Source organism: Archocentrus centrarchus, chromosome 9 (assembly GCF_007364275.1).
Source record: "Archocentrus centrarchus isolate MPI-CPG fArcCen1 chromosome 9, fArcCen1, whole genome shotgun sequence".
Lineage (NCBI taxonomy): Eukaryota > Metazoa > Chordata > Actinopteri > Cichliformes > Cichlidae > Archocentrus > Archocentrus centrarchus.
In genome coordinates this window covers 9553394-9577586 of record NC_044354.1, presented here as the reverse complement: position 1 = coordinate 9577586, position 24193 = coordinate 9553394, and the positions used below count along the sequence as shown (strand labels likewise).

Sequence of the window (24193 nt, the reverse complement as noted above, 5' to 3'; positions counted from 1 at the left end):
TGAATAATCTGTCCAAGGGTGCCCAAACTTACAAACATGCAATTGTAAATCTGGAGCTGAGAAATACACAGTCAAAAAAAATTACATCCCTTACATACAAAGTTAGTTCAACTGTTTACAAAACTTTCCAACAGAGCAGTTCCTGCACAGTAAAGAGGATGGAATCTAACACAATTAGTAGAAAGGCACATTTTTGTATATGCAGTGTCAGTATATGTAAACTAGTGTGCTCCTATCTATTTTAATTTCTGAGAACAGTTCCTCAACTGAAAAAGTGTGCACTACTACCTTGTTATATACACAACTCAAGTGGACCATCACTCTGTGAAGACAAGAGCGACACAACTGACAAACTTTTCCCAAGTTAACTGGAACAAAATGACAGGTAAAATTTTGTTTCCGTCTTGAGTTTCAATGACATTTATAACTTCCACTCGGAGTGCAATCAAAGACCTAGGTAAACAGGATGCCATTCACAACACGTATACAAGTAATTTATTGTTGCATGCAGATGTTTGGCACAAACAATGTGTAAAAAAATGTCCACTTTAGACACGCTTCTAGATTTTGTCTGACATTGTTGTATCCAATTTCAGTGTTTTGTTGGAGCTTTCTTGAATCGTCTCGTTTTAGTGACATATTTAATCATTATCGTTACCCTTACGTCTCACTGAGGCTTTCCTAATTTGCCAAACGAGTTCTAAGTGTGGGATTAAAAAAAAGCAGCCTCTGTTGGCCAAGTAAAAGAACACCACTCATTGCTTTTGCTTTTTTGTAAGCATGTTGTAGTAATGAGGACGTCATTTTCAATAACCAGTCATAACAATCTACAAATCAAAAATCACCTCTGACTGGACATGATCTTAAGTTATATGAAGTAAGGAGTGGCCAAGAACTCAAGCCACAGAGAGCTCAGTACTTACCAGGCACAGTAAAGGCTGTGTAGCACAGGCCAAATGATGTGAGATGGGGTTAAGAGCTTGCCAAATTATGTGAGACCCATGCAGCGCAAAGCCAACTGGTGTTAGCTGGGCAAAAACAGTCCATAAAGAGCCACCAAAAAAAGCAAAGGAATGTTTCCCAGAATTATGTATATTATAATCAGCAAAATTTTGCAGCAAGGCCCATATTAGAAGCAGTTAAAATTGAGGCTTAACACATATGGAGTGTGCAATGATTTCTCATGTGAGACCCTGTAATTCAGGGCAGATGAGTCGATCTTTGTACATAACAAACTCGTTTTTTTTGACTGTCATGGACTACAATGGCTGCCAGTGAAGATAAATAAGAAAAATATCAGATTGAATCTATAGCCACAGCAGATCTTGTCAGGTACTATTTTGATGACAGTGAAGCTTTTCTATATAAAAAAAAAAAAGAAAGTTTAGAGTGTAAAATAAATAACTTTTGGAATTGAGACTATCAGATGGAGACCATTTGAATGTTACCTCAGGCACTGACAAACAGTATTTCACATTTTGGTGGTACTTTTTACACTACAGAATTAAGGTAGAAAATAATTAGAAAACAAAACTAAAATAATTAGTAGTTGTAGCCCTTAACTCTAAGCTAGTTTCATACATTAGCTCACTTCAATGTTCATTGTTGCTGTATCTGCTCACGAAAGATGACATTTACCCACCAGGAGTGATTGTGCTACTTGTTGCTCTATCTTCTGTGGTGTTGACCCTGTAGTGATAACAGACTGCAACAGACTGAGCACTGACTCTTCCAGGCTGGAGAAGCTGTGATACCACAGAGATATCAAGGCCTGCTCTTCCAATGCCAAGCCCTGACTGGGAAAAAAAGAATAATTTACTTCACTTCATGTATAAAATATATGCCTCCCCAGACATTGGTAAAAAAATAAATAAAAAAATTAAAGGAACACTGAAAACACTTAAGATCTCTATGGAGAAAAAAACTGATATGGACTGGGTAATGTGTTAGCAAAGAGAGGGTGTCACATCATTTGATGGAAATGAAAATGATCAACCTGCAAACGGCTGAATTCAAAGACATCACAAAAATCAAAGTGAAAAAATATGTGGCAGGCTAGTCCATTTTACTGCAGTAGCTCAAAATGGTACTCAGTTTGACTCCAAAGCCCCTAATACTTTCCTACCTTGAGTAGGCAGAGGCCAGAGAATCTAGAAAGTCCTCACTGAGAGCTTCTCTGACACAAGTCACCGGGCGCTGTAGCAATACGCCAATGAGAGAAGACGCCTCAGGACACGTGACAAGGGGGACACATGCCTCTGCTATATCCACAATATTGACACATGAACACCTGCATGGAATAATTCACTTTAAGTTGAATATTAACAACTGCTATCAACACAGGAAAGATAGGCATCCATCCAGCCTCAAGGTTTAATGTTCATTCATCATTTCTATATGTTATTTAAAAAACATTCTGGATTCAAATGGAATTTATGCGACTAAGTGCACACATACTGTTCTTTCCACTCCATAACTTTGACAAAGCCTATCCGTAAGTGCAATCAGTCAAATAGTTAGCTACTATCATGTCAAATAATTCATTACACAGCAACCCCCGGCTCTACGCTTTCAACTGTGAGCATTTTCTACTTTTCTCTGCTGTATGTAAATGTTGAATATTGCTAAATAGTTTGGAATTCACCAACTCCCAACATTTTCATTTAAAAAATAAAATAAAAAAAAAAAACTAAATGAGCAGACTGATGAATTATGATGAATTTTCTAATTTTATTCATCTTTACCTCTGATTGTTCAGAGAACTGCAGCTTTGCCCAACGTTTTCCTGCAGCAGTGCCACCTTCTGAAAAGCAGTTTACATATAAAGCATGGCAAATTCAGTATCATTGCATGTATGAATTACACCAACAGAAACAAATAGGAGAATATTGTTGTGATTTGGCACTATATAAATAAAACTGAATTGAATTGAAAATCAGTAATACCTTTCTCAGGACTTTAAGATGGTACTCTTCAGCTGGTATACCCATATGCTTCATTAATGCTTGTGCTGCAGCGTCATCTTCTTCTGTAGCAAGCTGACACAACACTTTCTGTGGAGGTCGAACAACACAATGTGAAGGAAATTATATGTAGTTTATGCATACAGTCAAGAAATACCCTTACTTCTTCCATAGGAATTAAGAGTGTAAGTAGCAGCCAGATGCTGCTAATCAAATAAACTTGATTAACTGAGCAACAGCAACTGCATTCAGATGTGTTTAACACAATGCCACAGTCTTCCCAGGAATGGACTTCCCAGCACATTCACCAATACTAAGAGAAATTACAAAAAAAAATGCAAGAGCCACATTTCAGGCCTCAGTTGGCACGTTAAATGTTAAAGTTCATGTCAGCACAATCAGAAAAAGACTGAAAAATGATGGCTTGTTTGGAAGGCCTGTCAGGAGAAAGCCTCCACACTTGCAAACCTCAACATGGCAGATGAGGTTTGCAAAGCTGCAGCTAAACAAGACTTCTCTGTACTGACCGAATGTACCGAACAATCGCTTGCTAATACTAATGGCTGCGGCGCTAGTTAACTATTACGACAGTGATCTGCTCTGGTAGCTAACTGCTGAAATTCTCAGCGTGGCCTGACGGCAGCTCAGCAAGGCACAATGCCAGGCGATCAACTGCTGGCTAGAACCTGCCCTGCTTAGAACCTGGGCACCTCGCAGTTATCGAGTCCACCAATAACTCCTCTGTATACCAAAGTATTCTAGAGTCAAATGCGAGACCATTTGTCCATCAGCTAAAGCTTGGCCCAACCCGAGTCATGAAACAGAACAATACGTCAAAACACATCAGCAAATCTACAACAGATGGCTGAAAAAGAAAGAATCATGGTGTTGCAGCAGCCCAGTCAAAGTGCAGACCTCAACCCAATTGAAATATTGTGGAACCTTAAGAGAATGGTGCATAAACGCATGCCCGCAAATCTCAATGAACTGAAGCAACAATGATGTAAGAGACTGATAAACTCATACAGAAAATTACTACTTCAAGATTTCACTGTTAAAGGTGGTTCTACAAGCTACTGAGTCATGAGGTGCACTTAGTTTTCACAGGACTCTGAAGTCCTGTGAAAACTTTTTTCACAGGACTGTACACGATATTACAAGACTTTGATATAATTTTTCCAAACCCTGAGATCCATAACATCAAAGCTAATTAGTTACTGGAATATAGGATGACTCTGCTGGCATCACATCACTTGAACCACATGAGTGGAGAAAAGGTATTCCAGTAAGTGAGACTGTATGGACAGCATATGAGCAACTTCAGAGATGAACATTCTTTCTTACAGAGGGCCTTGGTGTTTTACAAGAATTTTTTAAAAGGGGCCTCATCATACACTGATAAACTAGACTAATAAACTCAGCTGATTCTCGTCTTTGAAAAAATGCCGGTCGTAATCAAGGAACAAAGGGAGGGAAACACAGTGCTCATAATGTAAGGCACAATGTTACATGAGTGATTCTCAATACGTTTTCAATAAAACAGCAAAGCTGCCAAGACGTATGATTTCTCAAAATATTTAATAAATATGTCACGGCAGAAGAAGGGTTGAGACATACTGCCTTGTTTTTACTTTCAGTGTTGGCATTCTCAAAACCAAAAATGATGCCACACAGCATTCAGTGGTCTCATGAATGATATACTGAATTTTGACAAAAATATTCTTCAGAATTCCCTATGAAGTGCTTGAAAACCCAAAGACCTAAAACATGAAATTAGAGATTGATTTAAACCTTAGAAACCCCCTCGATTTAACCACAAATTTGACGTACTGTTACAAGTTGAAAAGTGAGATCCAACAGAAACAGCCAAACCCTCACGTCTTCATTACATATTTCTTTTTAGAGCTGCAGTAAACTAAAAAACACAGAAACATCTACACCACAAGGTACTAATCCCTTTCAAACTACAAAGGGGGCTTAACAATAGATAAGGAGAAAGAGATTGAGGAGCACAATATATAAAGAAAAGAAGTGAAGTGAAGCAGAAAAACAAAAACCAATGTAGGGATGCTGCAGTGCTGTTGGTGAGGCTATGTGGTTTCATTGGCCAGGCACTGCAACACACTAAGATGCTTACCCTCCACATAGTCGCACAAAACAACCCAATAACTACCATCTGAGAGCCCTCAAACTCTGCACATCGAGTGCATACAAAACCAATCAATCTTATCCCACCCTTGGTAAGGAGGCACAGTGAGACTGGGAATGAGAGGGAAGGGAGGCTGGTTAGAAGAAATATCAGAGGGACACTGGAATGCACTGTGATGGCTGCAGTTTAAAAGTCATAAGCAACTGAGTTGGCTTTGGGGACATCGACTGCCATTGCTGCCATAGAAATTATCCCTCCATAAATCTAAAATTAAAACAGAGGATGTAGAAAAATGCACAACGCAAAGGCTCGGGTTGTTTTTGATGGGTGTCTGTTAACAATTACTAACCCATGAGTGAATTCTCCCAAAACCAAAGAAAGACTGAAGTATAACCTCAGATGGCCAAAACAGCAAAGACAAAAAAAGAAGATGAAATGAAGGATAAGAGTGCAAAAAAGGCTGATTATAGAAAATAATAAAGAGGGAAGCAACTGCGCTCAAACCTGGCGCAAAGACAGCTACAAGAAGCAAGGGCAATTTCAGTTTTCCATTAAAATGGCCAAATATGTCACTTTTGACCCCATAAACCTCTTTATGTATTTTGATATCTTAAGATGTGGATTTTTGCAAGTAAAGCATCTGTGTGTTATGTAGTCGATCAGATTGAAAATAAAAGCTTTATAAACAACAGCCCTTTTAACTTCAGAAAAATCGATTTCCTTTTTGCTTACTATTAGGATTTTGGAATTTGATTTCAATGCACTGTTGCTTTATGGGATGGAGTTAAGCCATTTGTTTACACTTTGGTCATGAATTATGTTTTAGTATGAAAAGCAACACAAAAGTGCTAGTAAGGAGTCAAAATAGCATAACAATCATGTTCATTTATTCTAAATGTTCAACTTTGAGATTGAAGAAATAGTATGACAGTGCTTTTTGCTACTCATCATAATTTTATATACACTCCCCAGCCACTTAATTACTTACATCATGATACTAATGGGTTGGATACTAATGGCTGTCTTCAGAACTGCCCTAATTCTCCATGGCAAAGACTCAACAGGATATGCAAGCTTTCCTCAGAGATATTTGGACAAATTAACATCACAAAATTGCTGCAGAATTGTTGGCTGCATATTTATTATGTGAATCTCCCATTCCACCACATGCAAAAGGTGGTCTGTTGGTCTGGTGACCGTCAAGGTCATTTGAGCACAGTGAATTCACTGTCGTATTTAAGAAGCCAGTTTGAGACGATTTGAGCTTTGTGACACGGTGCTTTATCCTACTGGATAAAGGAATGGACATGGCCAGCAAAAATTCTCATGTAGGCTGTAGTGTTTAAATGATGCTCAACTTGTTTTAAAGGGTCTAAAGTGTGCCATTACTCCACTACATCACCACCAGCCTGAACTGTTGATACAAGCAGGATGAATCCATGCTTTCCTGTTGTTTACGACCCCCCATCATACAAATTTCGCAGCAGCGATCGAGGCTCATCAGACCAGTTTTTCAAATCTTCCACTGTCCACTTTTTATGAGCCAGTGTGAACTGCTGTTCTGAGTTGACAACTGTGGCAACCAGTGCAGCCTTTTACTGCTGTAGCCCATCACAAGGCTTTACGTGTTGTGCACTCAGAGATGCTCTTCAGCATACCTTGGTTGCAACAAGTTATTTGAGTTACTGTTTCATTCCTATCGGCTTGAAGCAGGCTGACCATTCTCCTCTGACCTCTGGCATCAACAGGGCATTTTCACCCAGAGAACTGCTGCTCACTGGAGATTTTCAATTTTTAGATGATTCTCTGTAAATCGTTGAGATGGCTTGCAGCCAAATCCCAGCAGATCACCAGTTTCTAAATACTATCCATCAGGCACCAACAACCGTTACAGATTCAAAGTCACTTAAATCACATTTCTGATGCTCGGATTTAACTTCAGCAAGTCATCTACATGCAGTGAGTTGCTACCATGTGATTGGCTGATTAGATATTTGGGTTAATGAGTAACTAATACAGTACCTTATAAAGTGGCCGTATATATTCATTTTACATATCCAGTATTCTTGCAACACCTGCTTATAGAAAATTGTGATGCAATAACACTTGTGGCTTTTGGTGGCCAAGATCTATGGATGACAACTCTTACATTTTTTGTTTATGTATAGTGTATCACAAAAGTGAGTACACCCCTTACATGTCTGCATATATTTAAGTATATCTTTTCATGGCATTGCTCAATTTGGACATTTACGGGTGTAGTCTCTTAGGGGTGTACTCACTTTTGTTGCAGCTGGTTTAGATGTTAATGGCTGTATATTGAGTTATTTTGAGGAAAGAATAAATTTACAGTGTTATATAAGCTGCACACAGACTACTTTTCATTGTGTCAAAGTGTCATTTTGTCAGTGTTGTCCCATGAAAAGAAATACTTAAATATCTGCAGAAATGTGAGGGGTGTACTCACTTTTGTGATACACTGTAGTTGGAAAAAAAGATGAAAAACAAACTTCCTTTCTAAATGAAAGGAAAATCTCAGTCAGCCAGGCAATGACACCCAAGAAGAATCAGATAACAAGGGAGTAAAAGGGAAACAAAGTGACTTTCATCTTCAAATAAAAAAACACATAACAGGAGCCAGTGTTAGCCAATAATAAGAAATATGTTTTAAAAGTGAAGTAGCCACAGTGGCTCCAGGGCCTAGCTGTGGTTCACCCTGCTTGATTCACTAAAGATAGGCATCAAAGATTAAGATATCAAACAGTTCATCCTCTGTCTCTCTAATATTACACTCTCATGCTCTACTTATCTGTCATCAACTCAAAGCTCATGCCATGGTAGTGCAGCACTGTGTGGTCTCTCTGCAAGTACAGGATGTCGAGAAACAGGCCAATTGAGTTAATGACTATCTGACACAGCCTGAAGCTATACCAAGAATTCTTCAAACCCAGTCAGAACACTCAGATGTGGGGAAAAGAGGCAGACAGGGAGGGGTGAAAGAAAGGCACAAGGGAGAAAAGGCTAAGTACTTCATGTACTACCATTATTTAATTAAAAAAAGTTTATTTTATATATATACACACACACACACACACACACACACACACACACACACACACACACACACACACACAGTAGCAGTCAAAACACATATTTGTGCAAATACTCAAACACATGTGCATGCACAAATATACACACACACACACACAAAAAAAATTAGGTGCCACTTAGCACCAGAAACTCAGCTTATTATAGAGGCAGCAAGAAAACAATGTTGGGGAGCAAGATCAGACAGGGCTAACAGAAAACAGGCTGCTTTCTGCATTCCAGGACAGGCAGCCCAACACAACACAGACACGGGGAGAGACACAGAGACAGACCATCTCTGGCCTAAAACCATACATCTGCCCTGCTCCCCCAGATGGGCTGAGTTGCGGCGAAAAGGTTTTTTTGTCCTTCCCGTTATTCCTGTTGTTTGTGGTAAATGGAAGCTCTGTTGGAGGACAAGAGACGGACAATGAGGAGCAGCTACAGAGGTGGTTATGAGTTTATTGTACTTGTGCACCACTTTCAACAAGTGCCCCACAGTACACAATACATGCGTGCAATTTTGGTAGAAATGGCCCCAGTGAACTCAGCTCCAGTTGTGAGCGCAGCTGCTTAAACCAGCAAACAATCACGAACAAGTACTATGTTATTTTGAAAACTCAGCATATATGTATGTTAAACAATTACAAAAGCACAGCAGCTAATCATTTTGTTCTTGCTGATCCATCCATCCATCCATTCGCTTCCGCTTATCCTGGTCAGGGTCGCGGGGGGGCTGGAGCCTATCCCAGCTGTCATAGGGCGAGAGGCAGGGTACACCCTGAACAGGTTGCCGGCCTGTCACAGGGCCAACACAGAAAGACGAACAACCTTTCACACTCACATTCACACCTATGGGCAATTTAGAGTAGCCAATTAACCTAACCCCAGTAAGTGCATGTCTTTGGAATGTGGGAGGAAACCGGAGTACCCGGAGGAAACCCACGCAAGCACGGGGAGAACATGCAAACTCCACACAGAGAGAGGGAGAGGCCTGGGCCAAGGTGGAATCGAACCCAGGCCTTCCAGATGGTATTCTAACTGTGAGGCAGCAGTGCTAACCACTACGCCACCGTGCTGCCCTGTTCTTGCTGATGTTATTATTATTGATAAACCAACCAATTAGTCTTCAGTTTTATTTGCAGTATTGTGCAAAAGTCTTGAGCCACCCCTTATTTCCTCATGTTTTGCTAGAAAAAAAAAAGAGAAATATCTGCAGCAATTTATTTGAATGTGTGCGAAAATTCATACAGAAAGTATTCTTCAACACAGCTTGAACTCTCTTAGGCAAGCATTTTCTTCCACTTATCCAATTCAGGGTTGCAGGGGGTTGCAACCATTCACACTCACATTCACAGCTATGGGCAATTTAGAATCACCAATTTAGCCTAACACTACTAACTGCATATCTATGGACTATGGGAGGAAGCCAGATTACCCAGAGAGAACCCATGCAGACATGGAGTACTTTTCCATCGATTTTGACAAGATCCCCGCAACACTAGCTAAAATGCTGCTCCAAACCATGACAGAGCCTCCACCATGGCTGTAGACACTCAGTGTTGTACCTCCTCCATACATTTTGATGACAATTTGAAACAAAAATTTGGATTGAGTACTTCATAAGACCTGTTGCAACTGATTTTCAGTCCCGTTCTTGTGTAATTTGGCATACCTCAGCCTTTTCTCACTGTTTCCCTTCCTTAAGAACGGCATCTTTACAGCCACCATTTCACTGGGATCATTTCTGATGAGACTTCAGCAAACATCAACTGAAGGCCCAGATGCATCTCATCCTGTGTGAGGTTCTCCACTATCTTATTTTATATATATATATATATATATATATATATATATATATATATATATATATATATATATATATATATATATACACCAAGTTGGACTAAAAATGAGTGAAAAAGCAGCCAAGGTCTAAAGAGTAACTCAGAAAGACCATCAGAAAGCCTGGAAAACTATTGCTCAAGACTGTTTGGCTCATCAGAAGCAAAATTTAAAGAAATTAATATAAAGAAATGAGGGTGGCTCAAGACATTTGCACAGTACTCTATAAAATGACAAAACAGTCAAAGTTTGTAAGCTCACGGTGACATGTTTTGTCTAATTAACAATAAAAAGAGAAGATTGACAGAAGATTGAGGAAAAAACATACTAAAATGTATCAAACTGAAGCCAATGATACCCTAAATACTAAAAAAAAAACCTTTCGGTTAATTTCTGTTGATTGACTTACTGATTGATCAAAAATTGTTCCAGCTTTAGACCAATCCATTTGTTGTTGTAACTGAGGAGTTATATCTCCACTATCGATCCATCCATTTGTGATTTTATTAAACGGTTTTCCAACTCAGGGTCGTGGGGGAGCCGGAGCCTATTCCAGCTGTCATCGGACAACAGGTGTGGCACACCCAGGACGGGTTTCCAGTCCACATTACCACTATCTAATCAAAATAACCAAATTGTATTGCTATTTGAGAAAGTAATGTTAATCTTCACATCTTCCTGTATTTCATATATACCTATGCACACACAAACGCAAAAACTGCGATGCACTCTGCTTCCCTTCTTATGGGTCAAAGACCATCTGGCAGAATTCAAAGTTTAATTCCAAGGCACTGTTTCAATTAGCAAGATGTTTTATTGGATGAGAAATTAATCAAAGGAATACAAACACACAGATAATCTGGCAATGTGAAATGTGAATGTTCCACATTGTTTATCATAGGCCATCTGTGCAAACCCTCTAAAAGTTGAACACTACACAATCTTTTCTTCCCTCTGTTCTCTTTCCCCCTTTGTATATGTGCCTTGAGAACAAACAGTAAGTAGGATCTGCTAACTATAATGTGAAAGCTGATCGTCCTCTGGTGACAAGAGGTAGTAAAACAGTCCATTTTGATTTGCTATCAAAATATGTTTTACAGTTTGGGGCACAAAGACTTAGGCTGACAGAGAGCCAATATACCACATTGATCAACCATGTCCAATTGGAGAGGAAAGAACGAGCTGGCCATCAAACTCCTATTAAAAGTATCTTAGACTGAAAATCTCTTCAGCAGCCCAAAGCCAGTCAAAGAGAGATTCTTTTATGAGTATATGGTAAAAGAATGATCTGTAACTGCCAAATAATCTGTATGTCAACTTGGTCCAGAACAAATTATAACATGAATAGCAAACAGACCAGGTCTGAAAATGATGGCAGCAGGCAGAGAATAAAAATTAATAGCTATATTGGCATAAAAATAATTAATACAATTTCAGTACATGCTGCAATTAGTTTTTTCTACATATTCCCTCAATTGTGATAAATGTCCACTCATAGTACAGTTATAGCACATGCAATACAAGCCACAAGTGAAATGAAGACTATACTTTTGGCTTTAGACATATATTACATTATCTTCAGTATATATTCAGTTGGTACCCTCTTTCTCTGTGTGTGCTGTTTGTGTAATTCTGTTGTGTCATGGTCTATATTTTTCTAAACAATCTCAAAATAAAATGTATCAGGTCACCAGGTCTTAGAAAATATGCCACAACTGTCACTGATAATCACTAAACAACAAAAACTACCATACATACACTATATTGACAAAGGTTCTGGGCTACATACACAGTACACCTACAGGAGCTGCCACAAAGCCCCTGGCTCACAGTGACTGTGCTGATGTTAATGCCAGAGACAGTCTGCAAGTCTACAATTACTGAGTCAGCAGAGCATTGGCAACTTTAAGCATTATGCACCTCAGAAATTCATGCCTGAGCTGTTGTGGATCTTAAACCCTTCCCCCTTTGCAACAATACCACTTACAGCTGATCATATAATATCTAAGTGGGAAGAAATTTCACGAACTGATTTGTTGCAACAATGGCATCCTATGACAGTACCATGCTTGAATTTAGTGAGCTCTTTAGAATGACCCATTCTTTCACAAGTATCTGTACAGGCAGACTGCAAGGCAAGGGGATTTGATTTCATACACCTGTGGCAAAAGGACTTAAAACACCTGAATTCAAAGATTAAGAGGTGTGGCCTAATAGTTTTGTCCATGTAATGCATATCTAACTTTGACCACAAGACTTTTTATAATCAGACGGCACATTTGTGCAGTGGTTAGTGCCCCATAGCAGGAGTATACCTAATTGGAACCCCAACGGCAGGCTGATGATTTTGCGTGTTCTCCTGTGCCTGCATGGTCTCTCTCTCTCTCTCTCTCTCTCTCTCTCTCTCTCTCTCTCTCTCTCTCTCTCTCTCTCTCTCTCTCTCTCTCTCTCTCTCTCTCTCTCTCTCTCTCTCTCTCTCTCTCTCTCTCTCTCTCTCTCTCTCTCTCTCTCTCTCTCTCTCTCTCTCTCTCTCTCTCTCTCTCAGTGTTTCCCAAGTTTTTTTTCTTTTGGACAGTTGCTTCTTAACCCTTCTCAATGGACATAATGCAATTTCTTAAAACACTACAAACAGGTATGTCAAATACTGATCTGGCTCATAGTCTTTTATCTGAATAGTTAACTGGTGATTTATGCAATGAGATTGCTCACTTTGTACTTTACAGTATTTAAGTAATATTCTTGTACAGCTAAATATTGATGTATAAAATAAATATTGATGTATTTTAGTTGCTTATGCACAGTATCTGCTGAAAACCAAAGTATTCTATTGGGTGACTATCATCAAAATATATCAAATAATAACTAATCAGACTTACTTTTAATAGTTACTCCAAAGATGACTGACAAAGATTTGAAATGCCAAGTACATACCTGTATCCACTGGTTGGCTTTTCTCTCCACAGCATTGCTTGGAGGCTCTGAGTACAGTCCCCACAGGCACCCAAGTAGAAGCCCTCTGCTTGTATCTGCAGACAATTCACCACCACACAACACATTATATGCTACAATGATTAGCATCTTTATTACTTTTTGTCTGCTTTGGAGATGTGAAACCCACTAGTGATTGAGGGCAAGTTGTCCTGAAGCTGCACTCACCAGACGCAGTGACATAAGGGTTCCAACAGAGCCGGCCCAAAAACTGACCTAGGAGGGGCAGCCTCTTCATGGTTTCCGTTGTAGAGCTCTTAGAGGCAGAAAAAAGAAAAAAAAAAAGAAAAATTATATTGTACATGTTTTTAATTTTCAATATTCTCTTACTTCTGGGAAGGCACATGTAGAAATATGTTTTAATAGGATGAAAATACGACACAAGTGGAGCCAGTACAACAAAGGAAATATCTTTTCATTGTTTCACTGTATTACAGATGTTTACACCTCATCACCTGTTTCATCCCCTTTTGTTTTATCCTTTTAACCTAGCAACACTTTGTCATAACACTAAACATCAGAAGATGCTTATAACCACAGTCCTTCTTAATTAAAAGTGCACTGAGTAACAGACACATCAACAGGTGTACAGTACATTGTTCATGCACCACCTTTATTTCCTGTGTTTTGGCCGTGTCACAACTCCTTCCATAGTGTCAACAGTGAGAGATACAGAAAACAGAACACAGTGCAAAACAAGGCTCTGGTCAAGTGTGCAATACCTGTAAAGAGTTTAAGTACGCATGTGTCTGTGCTTGTTTTTCCAACTCAGAATAACAGACCATGTGATATATTTCACCTCACAGCCAATTAAAACATCCAGAGATGTTTGGAGCAACAGCAGATGCTGCTTTGGAACTGGAATGACTTCCTATGACTTCCCTTCCTTAATCCTGAATTCCTATACATTTCACTTAAATATATTTTCAATTAATGGTATATCAAGACATTGCCGATACCCTCATTTGAATAATAAGAAAATATAGCTTGTCCCAGTACTTATCTTTTAAGACCAGAACTAAAACAGCTGGTACAAGTGGCAGTTTAACAATGTCCAGACCTAACTTATAGTTCTATGTTGCTGTGACATTAAGCATGAAGTATATCTGTTACAAATTTCATTAATTGTAGCGTTATCTTTGCTAGCCCAAGGCAGAATTTTAAGTCAAACTGGAGATTGAGCTCTTCAGCTTGGGTTAAAAAAATTGTATAAATAAACAGGTGTACACATCTTTTGTTGTTTCAACTTATTATTTTATGGGTTTGATACATCAACATGGATGCCAGCACTGTGACATGCAGAAAACAGATCAAAGAGATGACGCAGAACTTAAATTTACAAGCATGTCTGCACATGTTTACGTGAATGTACAAAATTTCTTATTATTCAGCCCATATTTACAGACTGTATCATACATTTAACCTCTGAGCTAATTAAACTCTACAGCAAGTCGTTACAGCAGAAAAATCCCACACAGTGATTTTTGACGTATGCCAGATGTAATTGAAACAGCGTGCTGTTGCTTAATCAAAGACAATTGCGCTTACTTCACTGCCGTGTAGGGCTGACATAATTAGTTTAATGGAGAAGCTGAATGACAAACAATTAATTTGCAACACATATCTACAGACAACTAGAGAGGTTTGTCCAAATCTGAATGCATGAGTAAAAATATGTGTGTGTAAATGCAATAGACAATGCAGTGTTCCCTTACTGGTTTGGATAGAGGTAGAGGAGGGCAGATGGTCGTAAGTCCAAGGTACTCATGGACAATATGTATTTTAAACAGTTTTTATGTATGACTTTAGTTTCCATCTATTACAGAAAAAGATAACTGAAACAAAATGATTGTTGTTCCACATTCCATAAAACAATGACACACTTGTTTTCTTTAGCGATATAAATCTAGCCCAAACTCACTTTGCAGTAGGATGTTGCAGGTGAAGTATAAAGAAATCCACTGCTGAAAAACTTTTTTCAAAAAAATAGCTCAATGTAGAATAATCATGATCTCAGTACTGACCAAAAATAATCAGGAAAATATTTTTTTAGACACTGCATGTTGTTGATGAGATCATGATGTTGGACTGAATGCAAAAACAGAATAAACAAAGCCAGTTGCTGTTACTGACCTTGAGCATACCGCTTGTACTGTTGGAAGATGGCAAGAGGGCAGATATTCATTCTTGTCAAACACATTAACATATGCTGTTGTTCGCCACATTGACTAGTAAGTTGCACGCACACAAACGCTTGGTCCTCATGTTGCATGCTCCTCTTTTATACTAACAGATTAACTGAATGAATTAAAAAGTGTCTCAGTTTTATTTTTAAATAATCAGAATGTTAAGTTACATACTTGCTAAAAAAACAAAAAACAAATAGGTTTTATGCCATCAAATACATTTTCAATCTTTGTTTTATATCTATTTCTCAGTACATCATTCTCTTATATATTCTGAGTAGTTTTTGGCTCGAGCTGATAAATCCACCAAAAAGTCTGTCCCAGCTGTCATGGGGCGAGAGGCAGGTGCACCCTGTACAGGTCGCCAGCCTGTCGCAGGGCTAACACAGTGTGAGTGACAGACAAACATTCACACTCACACCAATGGGCAATTTAGAATCACCTAACCCCACTAACTGCGTATCTTTGGACCGTGGGAGGAAACCGGAGTACCCGGAGAAAACCCACGCAGACACGGGGAGAACATGCAGACTCCACACAGAAACGACCCAGCCAAGGTGGATTCAAACCCAGGTCTTCTTGCTGTGCAGCAACAGTGCTAACCACCGCGCTGCCCCCAGTCAGAACAACGAAAAGAAAAAAGAAAAAAAAGACTGTATACACAACATTATCATCAGTGCAGCAACTGACTGAAGCTGACAGATTCCAGGTTATTGGTGTGCTAGACGGTGGCATGAATGTCCGAGCTGTTGCTGCAGCCTTGCATGTCCATGACAGCACCACCTCTGATCTGATTTTTATTGGTGGAAATATGACTTGACAGAGGTATTGAGAGGAGGTGCTCCACTGCTTCAGAATGGAGAGCAATTCCTCAATAACAGTTCTGGACACTTGTGTAATTCATGTGCAGAAGGTTGAATGTTTTCATCACATCCATACCTTGTATTAAATGTCTTATACATATATACAGCACATATACATATATTATAGCGTTGGTCTACATAATCTATTGAAAACAAAAACTTGCGTTTCTTTTTTCTAACTAGCATATAAACATTTTGCCACAAAGAAACCAATTAAACAAAAAACAAAAACAAAAAAAACTGTAAATGGACATTATGCCAAAATAACAGAAAAAAAATCTTGTAATAGTAATCTTGTGCCTTAACTAATCAGCAAACTAAGAGAAAAAATTAAATAAATGCTCCACCCCTATTGCCTAGTGAATGTAAATGTTGAACTTATATGAGAATGCAAATATAACTTGACAGTAGTGAAAAGGAAAAACAAGATTAAAGATTTTATGATTTTGAAGAAGTTTCTAATGGGCTTTATTTTCTTCTCTTTTTCCTAAGTATTCTATTTAGGCTTATAAACATCAGAAATATATAAACATTGATATCAAAAGGAACGATACAATTTATTTACCCATGGTGTTTATGGGGCAAAAAAAACGTCTTGGTATTTTAAGAAAAAAACTTTACACTGTTAAACTATACCTCTACCAGTGGATATTATTTTTATTTGAAAAGTAAGCAGGAAAAATAGAAAAGGAAAGTTTGTTTCCATGCCAATATTCATGAGTAATGCTCTTTTCATCTAAATCAATCAGAAAGCAAATACAGAACTTTCAAAGCAGTGTATTATTGGAAAAAAGGAAAATAAATGAAAGCAGCATCAGGCCGATGTGTTTAAAAAGAGCATCAGTCTGTTGAGGAGACCAAGTTGACTCATTGAAAGGGATGAGATCAGCATTGATGGGAAGCATAATGGTAAAAGGACAATCAGAGTTTCTATAAAACTCCAACTGTGCCAAACAACACCAACAATGCAGTGTGAAACTCAGCCTCTCACATACGCTTAAGCCTTACCATCAGCTCAACAGCAATGTCAAATGTTGTCTGTGTGTGTATACATGAGCCTTTGTGTGTTGGTGATGCAACTAAAAAGGAATGCTCATTTAGAATAGAAATTGTACAATGCTCTGCGACTACACAAGAATGAGCCATCACAAAACAAAGTAATTATCCAAGACTACCAGAGCAAGCATCAGCATCAAGGCCTTGTCAACATTGTTCCTAATTATAAATAGGGTTTGTGTCCATGTATCTTGTTTTGATTATGAACAGACATTTCAGACAGAAGTGACTGATTATGTACTAGCTAAGGAGCCAATGGGACAAGTTTATAGAAAAGTGAGGTAACACTTTTGTCCTTGACATCACTGATCCACAGTCAGAATAGCCTTGACAATAAATACCAAAGTTGCTATGTTGAGCACATAAATATACACTCACCAGACACTTTATTAAGTACACCTTACTAGTACCAGATTGCCCTTTTTGCACTCAGAACTGCCTTAATAGATTCAGCAAGGTGCTGGAAACTTTCCTCAGAGATTTTGGTCCATGTTGACATGATAGCATCCAGCAGTTGCTGCAGATTTGTCAGCCGCACATCCATAATGAAAATCTCCCACTCCAGCACATCCCAAAGGTGCTATATTGGATTGAGATCTAGTGACTGTGGAGGCCAATGAACTCAATATCATGCTGAAGAAACCAGTTTGAGATAATGTGAGGTTTGTGATATGGTGCATTATCCTGCTGGAGGCAGCCTTCAGAAGATGAGAAAGATGCACTATGGTCATAAAGGGATGGACGAGGTCAGCAACAATACTATGGATGGCTGTGGCATTTAAATGACGCTCAGTTGGTTTACCAAAGTGCACAAAGAAAATATCCCCCACACCACCACCATTTTCTGTTGCTCCATTTGAACTTCAGCAGGTCGTCTTGACCACGTCAACATGCCTATATGCACTGAGCTGCTGCCATGATGATATAGATATTATGTATGATATTATTAAATATTATGATATATTAGCTATTCGTGTTAACAAGCAGATGAAGAGAAATACCTAACAAAGTGGCCGATGAGTGCATACTAGAATGCATTTTCAAATTCCCCACACCCTCCATTCATCATACTTTGGTGCTGCAGGGTTTTCTGATCAATTCCTTTGAGGAGTGATGTAATACTGCATCTGTAGTGTAGCAAGCATGTTTAAAAGAGGACTTGACAAGTTGTACAACAGATAGCAGGTGCACATATTTAAACACTCTAAGGAAGGAATATCTTGACATTTGGGGTGAATATGATATATATTATTTATTTTCTTGTTGAGCGATAAAATAAAACAGTGACTATATGAATTTGGAGCCAAAGTACAATTTAGCATAAAGATTAGAAACAGGGGAACACAGCTAGCTCAGCTCCATCCAAAATGCACCCCAGCCTCACCACAACAATTGATTAAGCTCCTTTTTTTTCATCCTCACTAAATTGTAGGAGTAAAATAGCAACCTCACAGTGATCGATACAGTCACACTAGCTGTTAAGCTTGTTGGCTCTTCTCATCCAACATCTCTGCAACAAAGTAAAAAAGCATACTTCCTAAAAATGCAGGTATTCCATTATGCAAGGCAACATCTTCCACTGTTCTAATCAAGTGTAAACCTGGAAATTAACAATAACTTGGGGTATTTTTCATCTCAGTCCATAAGCCACAGGAAAGTTGTTAAGTCATCAAGGGATATACAATGCTGCCAAGAAGCAGGCTATCCTCAGCTGGTCTTTTATGAGCCCACTGCCAGTAAAAAGGATTTCAAGCCAATTAAGATATACCATTCTCTCTCTTTGTATTCATTCCATCATGCTACACACACTGACACCTCAGCATGACATATACCCAGAATAATGCTAACAGAAAAGAAGAAAGACAGAGAAAAATATCTATAAAAATATGGGGCTAACCCCAAAACCAGTGGGAGAGAAGAAAGACAGGCAGGCAGGAGATTGTTTCTGACCATTATCAAAGTGTTACAGTAAAACATATGGAGTATATAGCATACAAATTAAATCCTGCAACGGCACCATGACTCATGAGGGGGGAAAAAAACGGCTTCGTTCGTGAGAAAGGAATGTATAATGTAAGAAAGTCACCAAAAGCAGCGAGAGGAGGAAAAAGCTGGAAAGAGTCGGTATGACCATGTAGAAACACTGAAATCTCACAGCAGCCCTCCTGTCCTCTGCCCCCTTCCCAAATTTGCTGAACCTGATACTGGGATACATTAGGTTAGCGCTGGAAGTCCCAGTGCGGCTATTACCTGACTAACTCAACATCGCAGTGCTGCCAGCCAGACATACACAGCCTGTGCACAGCACAGAGCAGCTTCTGTTAGCAGGCCTCTACTAGTGCTGGACGCCCTGTTCATGCCCTGGCTCGGGCAGAGAGTGAACTCGCGTATGGGGCGTGATTTTTAAATTAACTTAAGCGCTTTGCTATTCTGGTTCTATTTCATTAGATAGAGGGTTTGGAGCCTGTAAAGCACACTTCTTAAAACATACAGAGCATTTAATCAGACTGAACAAGCATCTAGGAAATATGGTGCAGGAACAAGACACGTTTGTCACACTTATACCTGCAGCTTGACAAATTTCACATGGGACCCACTGCACACTGCATGTGCTTACCATGCTGTTTATGTGTGTGAGAAGCTGCTGGAGGAAATCCCTCAGTCTGCTCATGTGTAGGCAGGTGTCCTTCTGAGTGTCCAGACTGTCAGCCTGGCCCCAAGCCACTGCTTTGTCCAGCCAGAACTGCATCTCCTGGACATTCAGCAACAGCTCCTCAGTTTGCTGGAGCTGGCTCAGTGGCTGCTCCTCAGACATTTGGCTTCTTGTCAAGGAAAATTTACTGAGGACCTAAGAGAGGAAACATAAACAGAAAAAAAATGTTTGTCAAATCCAAAGATTACACAGAAAGTATCTTATCTATCTTATCTTTATCATTGTTACTCACATTTATATAACATTTTTACATTTATGACCTTGACGTTATGTGACGATTTAAAGTAATAATAATAATAGATTCTCCAAATGTTTTAAAGAAATTCCATATTTTATTGTGGAGGTCGCCCACCCAAGATCCTTAACATATAAAATCATGATGTTAATGACTCTGAAATGCAGTTTTTAAATGAATTGGTCCAGTTTGGTGTAATCATGGACATACAGACCCAGAGGGATTATAAGCAATATGATTTATGCTCATCCCACCTGTTTCACACTAGTCCAGTGAACTGACCACAGCAAAGAGTAGGGCCCAGGAGGGGAAAAGTCCCAGCATTTTATGTTTCTGTTGGCCGACACCGCATGTAAAACACCGGGACATGACCGAAAGGTAATTAACACACGCAATACACCTGCACAGGTATAAAAGCCACCAGCAACATCGGCCACTTACATAGGTTATGTCGTCATAGCTCTACAAAGACCCAGCGCTGACGTCTGAATCAGGCGTAAGCTGGAGGAGGAGGCTGAGGGAGAGGGAGGTCTGGGCTCCACTGCTCAGGCTGCGGCCCCGCGACCCGGCCCCGGATAAATGGAAGAAAATGGATGGATGGATGTTTGCATTGTATTACTTTATTATCATTTTAAATTTGAACTTTTATTGAGATGCGAGTCATGAATTGTAGAACAACGAGCATCGTTCATAATGTGCAGCACACTGCGACACTTTATTAAGTAGCAGTTTATTCATTTTTCGGATGTTATTTTCTCAGATTTAAATGATGCCTAAGCATCATTTGCAGTGACACATTTTCATATAGTTAACATAAATATAAGGTTTGGAGTCTGTTTGGAGTATAGCGTGCAGTCTTCATGATGCACGATGCGCGGTGCCGCACAGAAGAATGCCTCTGTTTAGACCGTTTTTGACATTGTCCATTACAACAGTCCTAAAATATAATGTGATATCTGAGTGTTTCTTAGTTTTAGACTAGTTGGTTAGTCTAAAATACACTGGACACATCTATGTGATCTCAGGGATGCACATTATGTGTTTTTGTGAAGTAGGGTAAATAAAAATGGAAACTGTTCTTCATGAGAAGACTCACATATTAACCTTGAGGACAGAAAGACCACAGGCACTATTTCGTATGGGAAGTGCACTTTATACAGTATGATGTTGAGGTTTACCAATTTAAGCAATCTTGAGGTGAGATACATCAGGATATGACTGACCCTGAAATAAACAATTTAACAGACACAGAAACCTACTATCTCTAGGGTTTTCAGAGAAATGTATGAAAAAGACAAAATGTCCAGTGAGCATGCCAGAGGTCAAAGGAGAATGGCCAGACAGCTTCATGCTGATAGGAAGAAAACAGTAACTCAAATAACCACTTGCTATATCCACAATATGCAGAAGAGCATCTCTGAATGCACGGCACTTCGAACCTTGAAGCAGATGGGCTACGGCAGCAGAAGGCCACACCAGGTGCCATTCCGGTTAGTTAGGAACAGGAAACTGCGACTACAATTTACACAAGGTCACCAAAATTGGATAGTAGAAGATTTAAAAAATGTTACCTGGTCTGATAAGTCTACTTAGACTATTTTCAGTAGGATAACACATCATGTAGCAAAGCTCAAATCATCTCAAACTGGTTTCTTAAATATGACAATGAGTTCACTTTACCTTCACCTTTGGGGTGTGGTGAAACAGGTGATTGGCATCATAGATGTGCAACCAAAAATTCTGCAGCCACTGTGTGATGCTGTTATGTCAACATGGACCAAAATCTCTGATGAATGTTTCTAACACCTTGTTGATTCTATGTTACAAAGAATTAAGGCGGTTCTGAAGGCAAAAAGAGGTCTAACCCAGTACTAGCAAGTGGCCGTGAGAATATAAAAAAAAAAAAAAGGAAACAATTATATCAGTCAGTAATTTCAATCTGTCAGTGCAATTGCGGGGCCCTTGTTTAATATGTTCTCGTGTGGTCCAGAACTTTGCAGCACAGGTGGCTAATCCAATAACAAGCGGAATTAATAATAAGTAGAAAATAAATTGAGGTAAATCTGATTATGATAACCTCTCAACCTTCACACACACATTCATGGCAACCTACTGAGAAATAAACAGTACATTCTTCACCTTTTATGAAGACGGAGAACGTGGGGTGTGTGTGTGTGAGTGTGTGTGTGTGTGCATGAGGATGTGTTTCATGTCTGTATATAGCCTGCTGAGAATGGTGTGTGTATTTGTTGTTTTTTTTGCCGTAATGACGGGCCTGTGTGGGACACCACAGGGTTGTGTTTTATGATCACGTCGTTACACACGATTTGTTTAATGTCTTGCCATCATCTCTGCTGGAAAGCCCCTATGGCTTGCTGATGTGAATATATAAATACTCATTTTCAGGGAGGAAAAAAAGCCAGACCAAATTAGGAACAAACGCCCCTTGTTGACTTGTGTCTAAGGGGCTCCATTTTTCAGTAAAGGAGAAGGGAAAAATAACTGTAGGCTTCATACCTAAAAGTAGCAGACAATCTCACCCACAATTTCTCTCACACTGACGCCTACCTGCACACAGGCACATGCTACATACTGTGGGTACACAAAGTTGTTGGTGCAAACACATGTAACACAGTCAGAAAAAATATGTACATGTGCAAACACACTCGTCAGCAGCTCTGGTGTTGGCTGAACACACTCTGGAGCAGGAACGAGATGTGACTGGTCAAATATTTTCTTTGAAGATTTGTTAAACTAAGCTTGTGGACTTTGGGTCTCTCCGAGTTTGCTGTTCCAATTATGAGATTGTTGACATTATTTCAGTATAATCAAATCAGTCAAACATCACTTCTGGCAAATTTACTTCTGTATGCTTAAGTATGGCATATTTAAAAACACTTGGAATAAATGAGAAGGGTTGTCACAATATTAGTTAAAAAAAAAGAGAATAGTTTTGACTAATGAAAATAATGCATTTCTTCATCATTTTTAAACATTTGGCCCACGAAAGAAGGGTCACAGAGTAATTTAATAAGTAGGAAATTATGTGAATCATATGCTATGACTTTCACCTCACTAACTAAACCCTTATTGGTTACTCGGTCTTATCTACTTATTAGTATATAATCTGCAAAATGGCAAAAGCTGTGCAAAAAGGCTCATTACTTGGGTTGCAACAAAGCACTTTCAGCTTTGATTTATTAGCTAGTAAACATCTTTATTAGCCAACCTGTCATTCACAATTTTCAACAAAAAGGGCCAAGTTGTTTTGTCAGACCAGCGGCTGAAAGCTAAGAAGTGAAAACCTTGAAAAGGTTAAGTTAAATAATGTACATGAACAAATCAACTAATTAAAAAAAGTCAAAGTGACTTATCAATACTCAACTAAAACATGAAAATCAGGAAATTTGCTCTAAAACACAAAATGAATGGGGCTTCACCCTCAAATTGAGTTGTACCTGCCAGTTTCCAGTCTCTCGCCTCTTTAATGTAGTAACTAAACCACACCACATGATGTCAGTATTTCCGCCACTCTGCTACACTGGGGTGCACATGCTGAAAAGCCATCGCTTCAGTGTAAAGATATAAAATAACTTCGACGTACACCTCCTCTATATCGGTTACTACTAATACTACTGCATAAGCCCATCAGTGATTTTCACTCTTCGTAGCCAAAAACTGTCATCCATTATTAACTAAAACACTCACAGTCGTACGGCTGTTAGCTACAGTAGTTTCAAATGCAGACTTGCCTGTAAATACGACGTAGAGCCATTAAATTGATATATCCACGGAGCAGAAATCAGCTATATCATTCATTCTTCATGACTCCAGAGACGTAGCAAAGCTTTTTCTGTCTCGATGCAAACAAACTGAACTTCCCTCTTCATCCGGGGTTCCGCGTATGGAAGAAAACCATTGGCTGGAATCCACGTCATCCGCGAACGTCCTCTTTGGCAGTGCCTGCTGGGAAATTGAGTCACATATCTAAACCGATAAAAATGATCCTCACCCGCTACTCTTACATGCGGGTTAAGAATGTCAAAATGACTTTTCACCATAGACTGTAAATAATTTTTATGATGTATATACCGTCCTCGTGTAGTCA

The 24193-nt window shown here is 39.1% G+C and overlaps 1 protein-coding gene across 1 annotated transcript in view; it reads right to left on the bottom strand.

Annotated features, from left to right (window-relative positions):
* fancc (FA complementation group C) overlaps positions 1-23974 on the bottom strand; it is a 37895-nt gene extending 13921 nt beyond the window's left edge. Inside the window, exons 1-8 of the mRNA XM_030737817.1 lie at positions 23838-23974; positions 19755-19985; positions 13201-13288; positions 12976-13070; positions 2946-3053; positions 2745-2803; positions 2126-2290; positions 1643-1796 (exon numbers count right to left, since the gene is read on the bottom strand). Of these exons, the coding sequence (XP_030593677.1) occupies positions 1643-1796; positions 2126-2290; positions 2745-2803; positions 2946-3053; positions 12976-13070; positions 13201-13288; positions 19755-19952 (867 nt within the window). The 5' untranslated portion in view covers positions 19953-19985; positions 23838-23974. The remainder of the gene's footprint in view (positions 1-1642; positions 1797-2125; positions 2291-2744; positions 2804-2945; positions 3054-12975; positions 13071-13200; positions 13289-19754; positions 19986-23837) is intronic.
* Between the last annotated feature and the right edge of the window lie 219 nt (positions 23975-24193).